This window comes from Salvelinus fontinalis, chromosome 8, assembly GCF_029448725.1.
Source record: "Salvelinus fontinalis isolate EN_2023a chromosome 8, ASM2944872v1, whole genome shotgun sequence".
Lineage (NCBI taxonomy): Eukaryota > Metazoa > Chordata > Actinopteri > Salmoniformes > Salmonidae > Salvelinus > Salvelinus fontinalis.
The window spans coordinates 40,190,658-40,211,073 of record NC_074672.1 but is presented as its reverse complement, the minus strand read 5'-3'; the positions used below and the strand labels follow the sequence as shown (position 1 = coordinate 40,211,073).

General features: G+C 45.9%; 1 protein-coding gene across 5 annotated transcripts in view; it reads left to right on the top strand.

The window, feature by feature from the left end:
• Positions 1–20,416, top strand: part of LOC129861233 (protein NDRG3-like) — a 59,501-nt gene that overhangs the window by 21,456 nt on the left and 17,629 nt on the right. For 3 of the 5 annotated variants that reach the window (XM_055932462.1, XM_055932461.1, XM_055932465.1), the window contains exons 2-3: positions 2,547–2,635; positions 4,056–4,088. In XM_055932462.1, the coding sequence (XP_055788437.1) occupies positions 2,579–2,635; positions 4,056–4,088 (90 nt within the window). In that variant the 5' untranslated portion in view covers positions 2,547–2,578. Of the gene's footprint in view, positions 1–2,546; positions 2,636–4,055; positions 4,089–16,715; positions 16,940–20,416 lie in introns of those variants that run through there. The other 2 variants (XM_055932464.1, XM_055932463.1) reach the window with 1 other exon arrangement.

Sequence of the window (20,416 nt, the reverse complement as noted above, 5' to 3'; positions counted from 1 at the left end):
TGTTCACCGATATATCGTACATCCCTACTGGATATAGCTAACATTCTTTGATGTTTGTTTAGATTCCGTTATATATTTCCAAAACTTTGGTTTACTTTTTATGTAGCTGGAAGCTAGGTGTTGATAGCAACTGGCATACTCATTCACTGCTAATGTAATGTTAGCAGGCTGGTAGGGCTTGTGAGACAAGAGCGGATCCTACAAAAACATCTGTAGAGTCCGAATGGTTTGTGCTACAAACTATATTAAAAGCTATCCATGAAAAGCTGAGAGACTCATGATATGTTTTGCTCTGTGACACTCGCAAGCTACACAAGTCATTAGAAGGTAAGGTTAATTCTACATAGGAGATCATAAGGAATAATAAGCTCACATAGTGACTGTTACAAACGCCAAACTCACTGACTGACTTGTTTGACGTTTTGTCAATAAAACTTATGAATGCAACTTTGTCAAATTTTTGTAGACCTGGTAGTCCTGACTAAAAAAAATGTCTTTCTCCATAAATTCCATTCAAATTGCATCCATAATAGATAATCTTGTTCAAGGTAGATGTGCTAGCCTCCCTCTTTCAGGCAATACATTCAATGCAGTATTAGCCTTATATTTAGCCAATGAATTAGGGTTTAATATGCATAAGATTCTAATTTAGCTATAGCCTCTGCAGTGTTCTATTGCACAATGAAACTGCTCTCCCAGGAAAAGCTAGACTAGAATAGATGGTTTGAAGAGGGACGCAAGCCTGCTCTCGTTTGTTAAACGTTAAATACAGCAGCGAAAATAACTCGCAATGAGTTTGAACGAAGAGAGAGAGAGAGAAAGCATGGATGGCTATAGCAGTTATTTATTTGTCTTACAATGTAATGTCTTTGTCCTTGGCTGCCATCGACTTCATTCGACTCTTCCTGAAAGCAAATCCCTTAGCGTAGTCATTGAGCTGATCTAACATGGTGGGAGAAATAATGTCTGCTTCGTTCAGGACGTCTCCAGTGATCCATCAGTAGTGCAGGCAGGTAAGCTGCAGGCAGAGTTTTGGTAACAAAAAAAAAAACAATCATCTCCTGGGTCAGCAAGTGCAACCATCGTCAGCCACTACAGGTTTTCTCTTGGCTTTGTTTGTCCCCCCTTCAGCTTTGTCACATTGAAGGAAGTGTTGGAGCCATCCCCTCTCCCGGAATAATACCGCCTCTCCAGTCTCCAGTATGCTTGGCTGATCTGGTTTTAATTGAGAGAGATTGTACGGAGATGTTGCTTTGACCTCCGTCCACTTATAGCTTCCTGTTAGTGGGCTTCCCAGGTTTGGTTTTCCTGCCTGTTTTGTAATTTAATCAATACTATAGAAAGAGACATGTTTGAGTGGTAGGCTCTGTTGACTTCTCTGCTGAAAATCTCTTCATCAATGTGCCCATCAAAGATGCATTCTATTTTCAGCCCACACTTTAAAATCCCTTTGTTTTCTGTCTAAAAAATGCCTTCCAGATTGTGAGTGAGACCGTGTGAGACACAGGCATGCTGTGAAGTCCTCATCTACCCCACATATAATTAGATTTAGAACTGGGACAGACTTGGCAACGTTCACTAAAAAGACATAGCAGCACAGAGAGAGGAGCGTTCAATAAACCAGGGGACATTCATCATGACAGTCAGGATGATATCCACTACATGTGATCCTGGGGCCATTTGCTAGATCCTTGTCTTGTTGGTTCTCTTCTGGCTCATTTCACCACTACTGTAGCGTTTAGACATTGGCCACACAGTGATGACACTCGGTCACATGCTCCCCTACTGCGACAGGATAAGGGACTGTCCCCACTGACACCCCCATGGGGAGGGAGATGAGGGTCGGTGTTGACATGCCCAAATGCACATGACACACAATGTATTTTCCCTTATTGCACCCTCAGTGTGCAATAATATAGGAATTATTTTGGTGCACTGTTAGAATTCAGTGGAATATGTCTGCCAGTGAATGGCTGAAAACTCATACTAGTATCCATTTAGGGGTTCTGACAACTTGAGTAGCTAAGCTACTACTGCGATTGAATCTAATTTCTATTTTAAATGGATTCGTCATAAAATAGAAGTGTAGCAGTTATTATACTGACAATTTCCAGCCAGACGTGTCAGTACTACTACATCAATACTCCCTCTCCATGTCATTACTTATTCATGTCCTCATTTCTAGTGCTCTCCATCTCTGGTTAACGGGATTCTTCCTGCTCTCTAATCCTGTTGTCTCTCTTCCCAGTTCTGCTCCCTTTCTGTGGGTAACAGAGCTCCAGTCCACACATCCTAATCTACCACTATAGCATCCTGTTCCTATCTAGTGAGCAATGTTAAGAGGACACTCTGTGTCCATGGCAACGGCGCCGCTGTTTCTCTCTTGGTTTCTCCTGATCTCTGTTTTTGAGTCTTCTATCCTCAGACTTATTCATGCTGGCAGAATACAGGATATCACTCAGGGAGTTGAAGTCAGGGAAATAAGTTGGTGGTAGTAGCTTACTACTGCTTCCTGTGTCTGATACATTTCTCTCTGTCTCCCTCAGGTGTGATTGACAGCTGTCAGACCTAAGTTGAGATGGACGAGCTCCAGGACGTGCAGCTGACTGAGATCAAGCCCCTGCTCACAGATAAGGTGAGTGGACAGGAAGAATAAACCCACTCCTTTACTCCCACCAATAGGTTCAGAAGTCACTAGCCTGGGCTGATCAGCTTAGCACAGCTCTGCTCTTCAGTCAGTCTGCACTCTCTGCATAGATCGGTTCCTTTTATTTACATTTGATCAATTTGCCTGCCAGGCCCCAGGGTGCTGCTGCTGCTAGTTACCCTGGGAACGAGATTGGCTGGGGTACGTGGTGGTGGGGTTGGAGGTGCTGCAGGGGTGGATGTGCTATAGGGTGGATGTGCTATAGGGGAGAGCAGTGCTAGACTTGGACTGGAAATAGGTGCCGGTACACATTTTGGGTGCCGGTACTGTTTATATTTACGTGCAGTAGCTCCAGCAGTAGAACATTTGAGATGTAGGTACTCAGCTCCGGTGAGCTCCTGCCCAAGTCAAGCACTGGGGAAGAGGAGAGGCTGATATGAAATTAGATTGAAATGAGATGTTATTAGATGTGATGGCAGATTAGATGTGTCTATATTGGTAGCTAGTGGATACTGGGAGCTGATGTAAGGTTGTCTACATTGTCAGGAAGAGGGCTTGCTTAGTGAGCTGTGGTTTTGATATCACAGTGAATCAGCCATTTGAGTTTCAAAACACCGTCCCACTTTGCTCACAAGAGTGGATGGCTGAGGCACTTGAACCACTCTGCAAATCATTAACCCCTTGACCCTGCCTCGTTAGAATGAAAGGGCCTGACTGACTGTAGTAGGGAATGTGCCTGTGTGTTCTGCCCATGTAAAGGGCGGCAGGTAGCCTAGTGGTTAGAGCGTTGGGCCAGTAACCGAAAGGTTGCAAGATCGGATCCCCGAGCTGACAAGGTAAAAATCTGTCGTTCTGCCCCTGAACAAGGCAGTTAACCCACTGTTCCCCAGTAGCCCCAGTCATTGAAAATAAGAATTTGTTCTTAACTGACTTGCCTAGTTAAATAAAGGTTAAATAATAAAAGGTCTTATCTGCAGTTATGATCCTGTTTTAGCTCCTCAGCGACATCTGCTCAGTGTCTCCGCTCCAGCAGTACATTACTGCTAATGATGAGGGTGGGTGGAGGGCTCAGTATGAGGACAGTAATGACACAGCGAGAACCCAGGGTGTCCTCCACATTGCTGGGAGCACAGAGAGACAGAGCGAGAGAGAGGCAGGCTCTGGCATCAACCACTAGAGGTAATTTACTCCACACATTGATCTGAGATGGCTCTTGTTGCCCTCTGCCGCCTCCTGGTGACACCTGTGGCTCTACAGACTCTTCTGCAGGCCTTGGAGCAGAATGACTGAGGGATAATGAGGGAGAAGAGGCGCTTCGGATCTCGTTCAATCAAAACATATATATATAAATATCTGGCACTTGTTTATGACTTAAATACATCTAATTTTTCTTCTCATCCCTCTGCAGAATGGGCGTAACTTCCAGGACTTTGATTGTCAGGTGAGTCAAACATCTCTTAAGCAGTGTTCACGTTGGCAATTTGAAGTGACTCAAATCCAATTTTTTTGCATATCCGATAGAATCTGTTTTCCTCCAGTCTGAACAGTCAAAAGCACATGGAATCGGGTATTTCAAGTCATATTTCAAACCACCTTCATAGGTGGTTTGAAATCAGATACAAATCTGATCCCTGACCATGTGACATGTCTGAATAGTCAAATCTGATTTTCCCTCAAGTGGTTTTAGACTGTTATTTGGCATATCTTGTTTTTTGCTGGCTACTCTGTTGACAGTTGGACAAGAACATGTGGTAGCTAACTAGCTTGGTAGTTGTTTACTAACAAATTAGTGAATGTGCTAGAAAGCTATACAGATACCTAGCTAGCGAGTGGACTGCTGTGGCTAGCTAGCGAGTGGACTGCTGTGGCTAGCTAGCGAGTGGACTGCTGTGGCTAGCTAGCGAGTGGACTGCTGTGGCTAGCTAGCGAGTGGACTGCTGTGGCTAGCTAGCGAGTGGACTGCTGTGGCTAGCCAAAAAGGACTTGTTTTGAAAGTTGGATCATCTCATCCTTTGTGGCCAAGTTAGAAGCGTATGCAACCCATCATTCATTAGCTAAATGTTAGGCCTAACACTGCAGTGAACAGCCTATAGCCTACCCAATGAATTTACACAGTGAAATATATATTTTTGATCAGATGATGAAATAACAGGTAGCCTAGGATGGTGTGCTCCCCAGGCTGCGCTCCAGCTTTTTAGGGACAACAAAATGATCATACCTAGACTATAACAACACAAAATAATAATTCTAAATTTTTTGTTGTCATTGGTGTGGACGGCCCTTTAGGCCTATTCACAGTAGAATGGTCAGTCTGAGATCGTTGTAGCTTTAGGCCTACACACAATAGGATGGTCAGTCTGTGAGATCGTTGTAGCTTTAGGACTACACACAATAGGATGTTCAGTTTGTGAGATCGTTGTAGCTTTAGGCCTACACACAATAGGATGGTCAGTCTGTGAGATCGTTGTAGCTTTAGGCCTACACACAATAGGATGGTCAGTCTGTGAGATCGTTGTAGCTTTAGGCCTACACACAATAGGATGGTCAGCCTGTGAGATCATTGCAGCTTTAGGCCTACGCGCAATAGGATGGTCAGTCTGAGATCGTTGCAGCTTTAGGCCTACGCGCAATAGGATGGTCAGTCTGAGATCGATGCAGCTTTAGGCCTACCCACAATAGGATGGTCAGTCTGTGAGATCGATGCAGCTTTAGGCCTACCCACAATAGGATGGTCAGTCTGTGGGGATGGGCATCTTTTCCTTTCAAGATGATTTGATATACATCTAGATACATGGGCTCTGATACCATAAATGAACCATACATTTTAGTTTGAAATGATTCGGTTTGATTAGAGGAACAAATCTATGCGATACGAGTCAATGCACTAACATTTGTTTTATAAACACTGTGGCGCGTCGTCACCGTTCCTTCTCCCCGTGGCGCGTCGTCACAGTTCCTTCTCCCCGTGGAGCGTCGTCACGGTTCCTTCTCCCCGTGGCGCGTCGTCACGGTCCCTTCTCCCCGTGGCGCGTCGTCACGGTAACCTTCTCCCCGTGGCGCGTCGTCACGGTAACCTTCTCCCCGTGGCGCGTCGTCACGGTAACCTTCTCCCCGTGGCGCGTCGTCACGGTAACCTTCTCCCCGTGGCGCGTCGTCACGGTAACCTTCTCCCCGTGGCGCGTCGTCACGGTAACCTTCTCCCCGTGGCGCGTCGTCACGGTAACCTTCTCCCCGTGGCGCGTCGTCACGGTAACCTTCTCTCTGTGGCGCGTCGTCACGATTTACTTATTTCCTCTACACAGTCAGCCTAAAAACACACATTCCTCTCGGTTGACCCTGTTGGACACATCTCTATGGTGATTGATTGGCTAATCGACTGCTTGTGGCGGGGCGTGGGCGATGTATGTTGTTAGCATGTGATGAGCACAGCCTCGTGTCCTCTGGGTTGATGTGTAGTAGATTGCTGTTATTAGACTGAGTGTGGATGTATTCACTGAATCCAAACAACCCTGAGGCTTTACAATGCAATACATGCAACCCAGCCGCCTGCAGGAGCCTTGAGAGAAGCCTTGCTGCATCTGATTCCCTTAATGACTCTTCTTCTCTTTCAGTCCTTCATTGCTTTCATCCTTAATTAACATCCTGTGTCTCAGCGGGCTTATGAAGCACCAGGTTTACCTCATCTTGACAGTTTCAGACACGCAGACAGACAGGGACGGGCGGGGGCAGACACACTCGCGCAGGCAGGCGCAGGCAGGCAGACGCAGACGCAGGCAGGCATACGCAGGCGGGCGGGCCCACGCTGGCAGCACGGCGCCCTCCCCCTTCATGGCAGCACGGCGCCCTCCCCCTTCATGGCAGCACGGCACCCTCCCCCTTCATGGCAGCACGGCGCCCTCCCCCTTCATGGCAGCACGGCACCCTCCCCCCTCATGGCAGCACATGATGACTATTGATGAGGGGCATCATTAAAGATGGTTGTCATGGTATGAATCATTGTTGGCCAATCCACCTGCCCTTCTCCTACTCCCAGAATATGTCACAGTATTTTCCGAGCCTTATTACTGTTTAAAGGGGTTGGAAAAGGTTGCTGTACTTTGTCTCTCAGTTGGGTCTCCTATCCGTGTTGGTTATGAGTCAGAAATGGATTGGAGGAACGTTGGTGTAGTAGGAGGGAATGGAGGACAGTGTTCCCAGTGTGTGTTCTGTTTGCTTTTCAAGGTACACTGTAGAACATTGGGGTGGACTGAGTTGTGGTTATGAAAATGGACACTGGAGAACAGTGGGGGGGACTGACTTGTGGTTATGATAGTGGAGAACAGTGGGGTGGACTGAGTTGTGGTTATGATAGTGGAGAACATTGGTGTGGACTGAGTTGTGGTTATGATAGTGGACACTGGAGAACAGTGGGGGGGACTGACTTGTGGTTATGATAGTGGAGAACAGTGGGGTGGACTGAGTTGTGGTTATGATAGTGGACACTGTGGAGAACATTGGGGTGGACTGAGTTGTGGTTATGATAATGGACACTGTGGAGAACATTGGGGTGGACTGAGTTGTGGTTATGATAGTGGACACTATGGAGAACATTGGGGTGGACTGAGTTGTGGTTATGAAAATGGACACTGGAGAACAGTGGGGGGGACTGACTTGTGGTTATGATAGTGGAGAACAGTGGGGTGGACTGAGTTGTGGTTATGATAGTGGAGAACATTGGGGTGGACTGAGTTGTGGTTATGATAGTGGACACTGGAGAACAGTGGGGGGGACTGACTTGTGGTTATGATAGTGGAGAACAGTGGGGTGGACTGAGTTGTGGTTATGATAGTGGACACTGTGGAGAACATTGGGGTGGACTGAGTTGTGGTTATGATAATGGACACTGTGGAGAACATTGGGGTGGACTGAGTTGTGGTTATGATAGTGGACACTATGGAGAACATTGGGGTGGACTGAGTTGTGGTTATGATAGTGGACACTATGGAGAACATTGGGGTGGAATGAGTTGTGGTTATGATAGTGGACACTGGAGAACAGTGGGGGGGACTGACTTGTGGTTATGATAATGGACACTATGGAGAACATTGGGGTGGACTGAGTTGTGGTTATGATAGTGGAGAACAGTGGGGGGGACTGACTTGTGGTTATGATAATGGACACTATGGAGAACAGTGGGGGGGACTGAGTTGTGGTTATGATAATGAACACTATGGAGAACATTGGGGTGGACTGAGTTGTGGTTATGAAAATGGACACTGTGGAGAACATTGGGGTGGACTGAGTTGTGGTTATGATAATGGACACTGTGGAGAACATTGGGGTGGACTGAGTTGTGGTTATGATAATGGACACTATGGAGAACATTGGGGTGGACTGAGTTGTGGTTATGATAATGGACACTATGGAGAACATTGGGGTGGACTGAGTTGTGGTTATGATAATGGACACTATGGAGAACATTGGGGTGGACTGAGTTGTGGTTATGATAATGGACACTATGGAGAACAGTGGGGGGGACTGAGTTGTGGTTATGATAATGGACACTATGGAGAACATTGGGGTGAACTGAGTTGTGGTTATGATAATGGACACTATGGAGAACAGTGGGGGGGACTGAGTTGTGGTTATGATAATGGACACTATGGAGAACATTGGGGTGAACTGAGTTGTGGTTATGATAATGGACACTATGGAGAACAGTGGGGGGGACTGAGTTGTGGTTATGATAATGGACACTATGGAGAACATTGGGGTGAACTGAGTTGTGGTTATGATAATGACCATTAGAGTGGACTCAGTTGTGCCTAGGCTAATGGACCATTCACCATTTTATCTTATATCACAAAAAAGAAAGAGGTGTGGTTGTCATGGCAATCCCCTCAACTCTATTCTTTACAAAGCAGATAGAGGATGTTCTTTTTCCATCCAAGTTGTTGAGGGGAAATGGAGTTTCATTACTGTACTTAAAAGCACCGGTGCCTCCAGAAGAGGGCATCATGAGCACACGTGAGAATCTCCAAGTCAACCCCAGGGAACATGGTTATAGAATTATTGCAAAACCTTTCATTGATATAATGAACTATTGTTGACAGAGCTGAACTCAACATGTATTTGCTTTAGCCTCACTGATCATGAGGACTTACATGAATGGTTCGCCGACTGGATAGCATGTGTACGATCAGGGAGGTTCTCGAGGCTAATTGAAAAGTGTGCTTTGGGTTGATAATGGTGGCCCTGACTGAACAGGTTTAGGCCATCATTATCTTGTGCTTGGTTTTATTAGTTACATGCGACTTGCAGTAGTGAGTTCATACGTTTTTCGTACTGATTTGATGTGACAGCTTGACACCAAACTATCCTCCATCCTGGCCTGTCATGTGGGCTGCCTGTTTTCTGCATAGGGCATCACAGCAGCCAGTGAGACTGCGTCGGGACGTGTGATTTTGAATGGCAGAAGGCCTGGGATTAAACGATACAGTGCTGACAGCAACCTTGCCTATCATGTCCACTCAGTGTTTTCCCTATACTGTAGGTCGGCCATGTTGTCTCCCCTGGTGCCATGTGACCTAGATGGGCTAGCTATCTTAAGATGAACGCACTAACTGTAAGTTGCTCTGGGTAAGAGTGTCTGCTAAATGACTAAAATGTAAGTGCCAATGGGAGAGGGGTGAGGAGGGCTGAGAGAGTGTGAGGGAAAGGGGAGTGAATCAGCGTCAGGGGAAGAACACTAATGGTTGGATCGGAAGAGGATCAATAAACTACCTGTGGATTGGCTGATACTGAACACCTGACTAAAATATTAGGTTTAGGCATGATATGGTAATAACCTCACATAGACTTCCAATCCATAGAGTTCTTAGAAAATGGCGTATTGGGCATTAGTGTGTCATGTGCATACCATCCCTTTCCTTTAGGAGGTCTGGCTGCCCCCTCTAACATGCCGACTAGACTGGGGCGCGCGCTGCTGAAGGGCAGGGTCCTAAATCCTGCCTGCCGATAGATGTTGGGAAGCTGCCTGCCGAGAGACTGATTTATTCTGATGAAGTCGTTATTGGAGCCATATGGTTGAGATATTTATATCCCAACATGGCCGTCAGGGGTAGGGGTGGTGGAGAGGACGAGGGTTATAGGGAAAACATACTGTAAGTATGTAGCGCCCTCTGTGGCTGATGCCATGAACTACAATTTTATGAGTATATTTTTTTGTACAATTTTGTATATATATATTTTTTTATTTTACCCCCCTTTTTCTCCCCAATTTCGTGGTATCCAAATGTTAGTAGTTACTATCTTGTCTCATCGCTACAACTCCCGTACGGGCTCGGGAGAGACGAAGGTCGAAAGCCATGCGTCCTCCGAAGCACAACCCAACCAAGCCGCACTGCTTCTTAACACAGCGCGCCTCCAACCCGGAAGCCAGCCGCACCAATGTGTCGGAGGAAACACCGTGCACCTGGCGACCTTGGTTAGCGCGCACTGCGCCCGGGCCACCACAGGAGTCGCTGGTGAGACAAGGATAGCCCCACCGGCCAAACCCTCCCTAACCCGGACGACGTTAGGCCAATTGTGCGTCGCCCCACGGACCTCCCAACCTGCGACAGAGCCTGGGCGCGAACCCAGAGTCTCTGGTGGCACAGCTAGCGCTGCGATGCAGTGCCCTAGACCACTGCGCCACCCGGGAGGCCTTCTTGTGACAATTGTTGAGCTGATAGTTCAGCACTGCACACAATTATTACCTCAAGTTGGCAGTTGGTTATCTGAGCACAACAGCCTTATAGCCTCACACTGCAGAGAACGCCTGGTTTCAGCCTCTTCCTACACCGAATATGTGCTCAGAGTGGGTAACCTGTAGAGAGGGTGCTGAATGTGTCCCAGGGAACCCTCGTTTGCAGGGATTCCCTCTCCCCCTCACAGTAATGTCACTATGAGGGAGGTGTTTCCTGTCAAGATGTTTGAATACGCTCGCAGACAGATGTCTCTCAAACATCTCTACCTTTGTAGATCTCCTCTATCAGAGGTGGTCTGCACAGCTATAGACTGTTCAGGGCCAGCTCCCTGTCTTTCTGGGACTGAGGAGGATATCCTTGTCACAGCATTACTTTGGCGACCCCATTCATATGACCCAGATCAATGGTTAAAAACTTGGAAAGAAAGTGTTATCTAACATTAGTTGTGTAATTCCAGGCATGCCACTACATCAATTAGCCAGATGATGGTCATTCTAACCCCAGGAACCTGCTCTAATTTGGGTTTGTCTCCAGATTGGAGGTGGAGAGATTAGCCTGCTGCAGACCATGGCAGCTGGGGATCCCAGGGTTGAGCCGAGGATCCCAGGGTTGGGCAGAGGGAGCAACAATAGCACTGACCCAGTTTGGAGCGTAGTTTTGGGCTGCTTTCCCTGTCCTGAATGGGCCCTAATCCTGACCTCCAAATCCATCGTGTACTCGTTTTAGAAGATCTACAGTGTTTCTGCCACAGTGTCTCTATGTGTACACTGAGTATACCAAACATTAGGAACACCTTCCTAATATTGAGTTGCCCCCCCTCCCCTTTGCCCTCAGAACAGCCTGAAGTCATCGGAGCATGAACTCTACAAAGAGTAAAAAGTCTTCCACGGGGAAGCTGGCCCATGTTGACTCCCAATACTTCCCACAGTTCTGTCAAGTTGGATGAATGTCCTTTGGACCATTCTTGAAACACACGGGAAACTGTTGAGCGTGAAAAAAAAAAAACAGCCGCTTTGCAGTTCTTAACACTCAAACTCGTGCGTCTGGCACTTGTATCATCCTCATCTAGAGCCAATGGCTAAATAACAGACTTTTAGTGCAAACTGGTTCTGAAATGGACTGCCATCACAATGTATAGTAGCCTAACTGGAGACTGAGGAGAGCTAGTTCTTACCTTTCAATGAATGCCTTATGTTGTAGGCTGTGTTATGTTGCAGTACTGTAGCCGTTGTCTCCTGATTTATTATTGCTGAAAGACGGCAACATGAAGGAACAATGGGCCACAGACATTGCTGGTGCTACTGTCTGTCTGGATAGCCCTCTGACAGAGAAACTGAGTGGACATTGCAGACAGGGTCCAGAGAGCTTGCTGGCTAACCCTGGCTGAGAAAGCCATATTGTCTTCTTGACATCCCATATCTGCAGTTAACCCCCCCCCCCAATTCATGCCAATGCTCCCTCTGTCTCGGTGCTGGTGCTGCAGACAGCAGGCCAGGGAGGCAGAGCAGAAATATTGTTCCCAATGAACAGACTGAGGATTAAACCCAGGCCAGGCTCCTTACATGCTGACCACACCAATCGCGTCGTGTACACATACATGTTATTCAATCATTGTACCCACACTTCTCCCGCGCATCAACGAGTGTCTGCGTAGCCAGGTGCTAAAATAGAACTTGGTTCTATTTGTGAAGCTTGACGTGCTGCAAGTCCCGTCTCTCTCATCTCCTCATTGGTTTTTAGGAGCACATACCCATGTGGGTGATTGAAAGATGAACGGAGGTCCACACTCCAGTCCAGTTAGTGGTGGTAATGCACCTTAAAGTTGGTTGCCAACCGCCATATAAAGTCTGAAGAAGAAGAAGCCTGAAGGAGGAGAGATTACTAGAAACAAACTTGGTTTAACCTTTTATCTGTGGATTAATTGTCAGATTTGTGTGCATTGTCAGAGTACCTTGTGCATTTCAGGTCAAATAACAACCCAATGTTTATATCCCAGGACAAATTAGCTAGCAACAGCAAGCTAGCTAGCTAAATTGCTATAAACGTTTAATTCTTTTCAACCTGTTCCCAAATTAATCTAGTTGGTTCAGAGTTTGTTTTGATATTTCAAACTGTCTGGTGTGGGTGGACAAAATCAACATGTGTGCGAAAGCGTGTGCACCCGGTCTAGTCAGCATGTTAGAGGGGGCAGTCAGACCTCCTAAAGGAAACGGATGGTATGCACATGACGCGCTAATGCCCAAATCAACCACCAACACGCCATTTTCTAAGAACTCTATGGATTGGAAGTCTATGTGAGGTTATTACCATATCATGCCTAAACCTAATATTTTAGTCAGGTGTTCAGTATCAGCCAATCCACAGGTAGTTTATTGATCCTCTTCTGATCCAACCATTAGTGTTCTTCCCCTGACACTGAATCACTCCCCTTTCCCTCACACTCTCTCAGCCCTCCTCACCCGTCTCCCATTGGCACTTACATGTTAGTCATTTAGCAGACACTCTTACCCAGAGCAATTTACAGTTAGTGCGTTCATCTTAAGATAGCTAGGTGGGACAACCACACATCAATCACAGTAAGCTACTTTGAGGGATAATTGATCAGCAAAGTCAGTCCTAGTAAGGGGGGAGGAAAGTAAAGTGCGAGTTTTTAATTCACAAAAGGCTTTTTTTAAGATACTCTTTGAAGAGGTAGGGTTTCAGATGTTTTCGGGATGATGGGCAGGGACTCTGCTGTCCTAGCTTCAGGAGGAAGATGGACAGGGACTCTGCTATTCTAGCTTCAGGGGGAAGCTTGTTCCACCATTGGGGTGCCAGGACAGCGAAGAGCTTGGACTGGGCTGAGCGGGAGGGCCAAGAGACCAGAGGTGGCAGAACGGAGTACTCAGGTTGGGGTGTAAGGTGTGAGCATCCGGTGCATTAGGAAAGTATTCAGACCCCTTCCCTTTTTCCACGTCTTATTCTAAAAAAAATGATGAGGGGGAATAAACAAAATAACAATCTACACACAATACCCCATAATGACAAAGCGAAAACAGGTTTTCTGGCAAATTTGCAAATGTATTAAAAATTAAAAACCTTATTTACATAAATATTCAGACACTTTTGTATGAGACTAAATTAAGGTGCATTCTGTTTCCTGTTTCCATTGATCATCCTTGAGATGTTTCTATAACTGGATTGGAGTTCACCCGTGATAAATTAAATTGATTGGACATGTTATCAGGGCCCACAGTTGACAGTGCATGTCAGTGCAAATACCAAGCCATGAGGTTCGAAATAATTGTTCCTCGAGCTCTGAGGCAGAATTGTGTCGAGGCACAGATCTGGGGAAGGGTACCAGGAAATGTTTGCAGCATTGAAGGTCCCCAAGAACACAGTGCAGTGGCCTCCATCATTCTTAAACGGAAGAAGTTTGGAACCACCAAGACTCTTCCTAGGGCTGGCCGCCCAGCCAAACTGAGCAATCCGGGGAGAAGGTTCTTTGTCAGGGAGGTGACCAAGAACCCGATGGTCACTCTTGACAGAGCTCCAGAGTTCCTCTGTGGAGATGGTTGTCCTTCTGGAAGGTTCTCCCATCTCTGCAGCACTCCGCCAATCAGGGCTTTATAGTAGAGTGGCCAGACGAAAGCCACTCCTCAGTAAAAGGCACATGACAGCCCGCTTGGAGTTTGCTAAAAGGCCCCTGAAGGACGGACCGCGAGAAACAAGATTCTCTGGTCTGATGAAACAAAGATTGAACTCTTTGGCCTGAATGCCAAGTGTCATGTCTGTATGAAACCTGGCACCATCCTTATGGTGAAGCATGGTGGCAGCATCATGCTATGGGGATGTTTTTCAGCGGCAGGGACTAGGAGAATATTCAGGATCGAGGGAAAAATGATCGGAGCAAAGTACAAAGAGGTCCTTCATGAAAACCTGCTCCAGAGCGCTCAGGACCTCTGACTGGGGCGAAGGTTCACCTTCCAATAGGAAAAGGACCCTAAGCACACAGCCAAGACAATGCCGAAGTGGCTTCGGGACAAGTCTCTGAATGTCCTTGAGTGGCCAAGCAAGAGCCCGGACTTTAACCCGATCAAACATCTCTGGAGAGACCTGAAAATAGCTGTGCAGTGACGTTCCCCATCCAACCTGACAGAGCTTGAGAGGATCTGCAGAGAAGAATGTGAGAAACTCCCCAAGCTTGTAGCGTCATACCTACGAAGACTAGGTGCTGTAATCGCTGCCAAACATGCTTCAACAAAGTACTGAGTAAAGGGTCTGAAATGCTTATGTAAATGTGATAATTCAATATTTAATTTGTAATAAATTTGCAAAAAAATCTATACAGTAATCCCTCGTTTATCGCGGGGGTTACGTTCCGAAAATGACCCGCGATAAGTGAAATCCGCGAAATAGAAAACTTTTTTTTTTTTTACAATTAGCAACTATTACATGTATACAAATACAGTGACTCACGTGTAGGCCGTTTCACTGCTCTTCAGAGCGTTTCGTCGACATTATGGGTTTAGGAGATGTTCGAAATTACAAGATAATTTGGCCAACTTAATGTAAATTTGCCAAGCTGTTTTATGTACGTACACATAACTGCACGAGACGACAAAATGATAGCACAATTCGTAGCATGTTTTGATACAAGAAGCGGGAGTGAGTTTTTAGCGAATCAGAATGCAGAGCACAATGCACCAAAAAAAAAAAAAAAATGCAATATGAAAATCCGCGAAATAGCGAATCCGCGATAAGTGAACCGCGAAGTGGCGAGGGATCACTGTACCTGTTTTTGCTTTGTCATTGTATGGTATTGTGTGTAGATTGATGAAGGAAAAAAACTATTCAATACATTTTTTGTAACGTAACAAAGTGGAAAAGGTTGAGGGGTCTAAAACTTTCCGAATGCACTGTAGCCTGCTCTTAAATGCTAGTAAAACTAAATGCATGCTCTTCAACCGATCGCTGCCCCTACCCGCCCGCCCGACTAGCATCGCTACTCTGGCTTAGAATATGTGGACAACTACAAATACCTAGGTGTCTGGTTAGACTGTATACTCTCCTTCCAGACTCACATTAAGCATCTTCAATCCAAAATTACATCTAGAATCGGCTTCCTATTTCGCAACAAAGCCTCCTTCACTCATGCTGCCAAACATACCCTACTAAAACTGACTATCCTACCGATCCTTGACTTCGGTGATGTCATTTACAAAATAGCCTCCAACACTCTACTCAACAAATTGGATGCAGTCTATCAGTGCCATCCGATTTGTCACCAAAGCCCCATATACTACCCACCACTGCGACCTGTATGCTCTCGTTGGCTGGCCCTCGCTTCATATTTGTCACCAAACCCACTGGCTCCAGGTCATCTATAAGTCTTTGCTAGGTAAAGCCCCGCCTTATCTTAGCTCACTGGTCTCCATAGCAACACCCACCCGTAGCACGCGCTCCAGCAGGTATATCTCACTGGTCATCCCCAAAGCCAACACCCCCTTTGGCTGCCTCTCCTTCCAGTACTCTGCTGCCAATGACTGAAACAAATTGTAAAAATCACTGAAGCTGGAGTCTTATCTCCCTCACTAACTATAAGCATCAGCTGTCAGAGCAGCTTACCGATCACTGCACCTGTACACAGCCCATCCTGTAAATAGCCCAACCAACTACCTCATCCCCATTTCTTTCTTTTTCTCTTTTGCACCCCAGTATCTATACTTGCACATCATCATCTGCACATCTATCACTCGTGTTAATGCTAAATTGTAATTATTTCGCCACTATGGACTTTTTATTGCCTTACCTCCCTAATCTTAATACATTTGCACACACTGTATATACATTTTTCTATTGTGTTATTGACTGTACGTTTGTTTATTTCATGTGTAACTGTGTTGTTTTGTCGCACTGCTTTGCTTTATCTTGGCCAGGTCGCAGTTGTAAATGAGAACTTCTTCTCAACTGGCCTACCTGGTTAAATAAAGGTGAAATAAAAAATAAACAAAGCCTGAAGGTAGGGAAGGGCAGTTCCTCTTGTTGCTCCGTAGGGCAAGTACCATGGTCTTGTAGTGGATGCGCGTTTCGACTGGAAGCCGGTGGAGTTTTTGCGGAGGAGCGGGGTGACATGGTAGAATTTGTTCAACCTACTGGTCCACCTGACCTTCTAAATGCAATTACAAAGGGCTACGGAGTGCCCAGACGACCCTGAGAGCTTTGTGCAGCAAGAAACACACTCCCTCACTCCCTCCCCCTTCTTTCTCCACGTCTCTCTCGAGCTTCCATTCACACCGCCTCGCCACTCCCTCAGTCTCTCTCCCTCCCCTCTCACACACATTCTCCTCCCATCTTTTGATGGGACCAGCTGCTGCTATCGAAAAAATTTCAGTCGTTCCTTGTGGGCTCTCCTCTCCGTTCTGTCGCTGCCCCCTCTCCGCCGTCATCTCTCCGCCACTACCGCCCCTTTCACAGACAACACAGGGACAGACAGCACTCTTCTCTCCTTTCTCTGGCTGACAAAATGACAGCCGTTATGGACCTCAACCAGATTGCCATTGCCTGTTCGGCCATTGCTGTGGTGGTGAGTGAGACTGTCTGTTAGATTGTGTGGGGTTGTGTTTATTGCTGATACCATCGCCAGTCACCCTCCGTGGCCTGCCTGTTGCTGGAGTTCTGAGCAGCAGTGTGTTCGATTTCTCGGGGTTGTTTCTCGGGGTGTGATCTCTATGGCATGGGAAAGTGGATGTTAGGCAGTGTGGTGATGTGGGCGAGCGTATGACTGAGGAAACAAAAAACCTGCTGAGCATATTTGTGCTAGTGAGTGTGACTGTGTTGTGTTCGTGACGAAGAGATAATGCATCTGTCTTTGTCTCTGTCTCTCTGTGTGTGTTTTATTCACCCTCTTACTGATGCCGATCCAGCGAAAGGCGAATGAACAGTGTTGTCCGTGTATCAATACACCAGGCAGGTAAAGGGTTTGTTACAGTCAGGGGCCTTGAGAATATCAATCAGACTGAGGGAAATGTGACAGGCGTCTAGCAAGTGGAAGGCATTGCGAAGGTGGGAAGAGTACAGAGACTGCATTGTTTACCCCATCCCGTGGAGTGAAGGGTGTGACGAGGAATGGGGATGGGTTTAGTCCTGGGGGTGGGGTTTAGCCCTGGGGTTTAGCCCTGGGGGTGGGGTTTAATCCTGGGGGTTTAGCCCTGGGGGTGGGGTTTAATCCTGGGGGTTTAGCCCTGGGGGTGGGGTTTAATCCTGGGGGTTTAGCCCTGGGGGTGGGGTTTAATCCTGGGGGTTTAGCCCTGGGGGTGGGGTTTAGTCTTGGGTGAGCGAGGGAGAGATTAGCCTAACCACCAGCTGGGATCAGATTTATTTTTTAAATGGATGCTCCACTTGCTGAGTCACTACCTGGTTCCACTGTGTGGACTGGACCTGACTGGTTCCTGCGCTTCCTTCACTTCCTTCACTGCGTTCAGTGGTGGTGTGGTCCTGCCTAGACTAAAACACAGACTCCTACCACACAATTGGTTATCCATCTCTCCTCCCTGTGTCTCTTTTGCCCCAGGCTACTGGGAGACGTACACACTACAACCGCACATGGATACAGTACAATGCCATTAAAATCATTGAGGATGACATCAAAAAGTTTAAACGTATTCTATTGTGATCCTCATGAAAATGCATGCAAACAAAATATACACGATTATAACATGAAAACAAAATGCTTCTCAAATTCATCTCAATAGGGAGGAAACCGTAAAAGGAATAAAATAGATGACCAAGTAACGTTAATTGAAACAATTATACTTTCTTTAAGCCTGTGCCGTTTTTAAAGCATTTTGTCCATGAACTATTTCTTAACTCCCTAGCGTATGGATGGTTTTGATAAGGTTTGGTCCACTATTCCGTTCCTCTGCACCAGTGTTAAGGACAGAGCTCAGCGGTCTGATAGTGACAACAGGGAATCTGGTGTGATAGCTGTGAGAGAAATTAAATGAAATTAAAATAACCAGATATGTAACTGGTAAGGTTTTGTTTAACTTTTAAAAACCTTCTACAGTTTGAGATGAACTGGAAGCCAGTTAATTTTCCTGAAATGATTAGGATCCATGTGCGTCCTAGGGCTGAGCTTCAGTATAATTCTCATTAGTTTGTTTTGAAGTTTGTCCTTCAGGTTTTAGGGTTATGGCATTGAACAATGAGATTCAAGCATGGTCATAGTGACACTGTATCAGAGATGTTGCCAAGGTCCTCAGTCTCTGTATCCAGGAACTTGGCTACCTTTGCCAGGAACTTTTTCCTGAAGTGACCCTTCTAAATGTTCACCTGTCATGTGTTGGTCTAGTTCACATCCCAGAGCATTTTTCCTTCACCTCTACACCATTACACTTGACTGAGAAGTTGGAATAGTTTCTCACTTTGTGTTTGGAACCAAACAGGATACATTGTCTTCCCTAAATGCAGAGACTGTTGTCGGATAACCACTTACTGACTTTGGTCAGTTGGCTGCTTAGGTTCTTTTCAATGGTCTCGTTTTCCTAATGTGAAACCAAGAGGGCAGCATCATCCACATACAGGAACAGAGGGCATGAACAGGCAGAGTCCATGTCATTTAGGTAGAGTAACAAATCGAAGACCCCAAAACTGTGATGTACCCCTGGGGAGCATTTATCTCCTTAGCGTCAGACGGTGTCCTGCCCACATCCACCCTTTGGATCCTATCAGTTAGGTATGACGTCACCAATAATAAGGAGCTGTTGCCAAAACCAATTATGTTCAGTTGGTACAACTAAATATCATGGTTCACAGTATCAAATGCTTTTTGTATGTCAAGCATGACCATAGCACAGAAGTTGCCCTTTGTGTGAATTCAATTTCATGCTTGATCAAATCTGTCAAGTATAGCAAACAAGTGTCAGTAGAATAGGATTGTGTAAAACCCGGACTGAAGATCATATACAATGTTATGGTCATCATGTACTTTATGACCTGTTCATGGAGTGCTCTTCCTAAAACATTTGACAAGACACTGAAGATTGACACTGGTCTGTAGTTCCCTTGTTCAACTTGGCTTCCTTTCTTGTATAAAGGAACAATTCTTGCATGTTTAAACTCTTGTGGTACCTTTCCATGTTGAATGGAAACACTGATGTGTTTTTTTACATGACGTCCAATAGGATCAGCAGCATCACTTAGGAATCTAGCTGGGATCCAATCGTGTTCCTTTCTGTTTGTCAAGATCGTTAAACATCTTTGTAACCGTTGAAACCTCGTAAATGCAAACTGTCCTTTGGAGATGCCGTTGACTGAATAATAGGTTTCAATAGGATGGTTTCCAAAGGTTCCAGAGTATTCTGGGAGTTGCTCAACAGGGTTGCTAGTAATGGTGGTGGACAACTCTTGAATGTTTATCAGAACACCTGCCTCTCCTGCTGCTGAACCATCCTTGAATCCTTCTTCCTCATTTAGCATAGTGGCTCTACAAAACAACCCCACCGACATGATTATTGCCATGTTGCTTTTCTCTCTATAATATGGAAAAGCAGGATCCGTGTTGTCGTGGTAACCGATAGTGTTCAGCTTTTCTCTTTAACTTGTTCCGTATTAATTGCCTCCTCTCGGTCTGTCTTTGTTGTCGTTCAGAGGGGATGAATTTGAGGCTTTTACCAATGAATACTAACATTTTAGGCTTTTACCAATGAATACTAACATTTTAGGCTTCATCAAAACAAAAATAGTATGGCTATTGTTTACACCTCAAACCCCCTCAAATGCCACCTCAGATCCACATGCCCCTTTGAGAAATGGGTCCAAACTTTCAGTGCTCTCTGAATGATACGATCTAGACCAAGGGTAGTAGGGCTGGAAATTGCCAGTGACCTCACTATTCTATATGTATTGCAACTCGATTCTGTGATTCGATGGTTCCGAACATATTGCTCACGATATGTCTGCTGCAGAGGGACAAGAGAGCCATATGAAAAAGGTGTTTTGATCTGTCATGGAAATAAAAGTGCTGAAAACAAACTGGCTCCCTAATTTAATTTACTAGAGA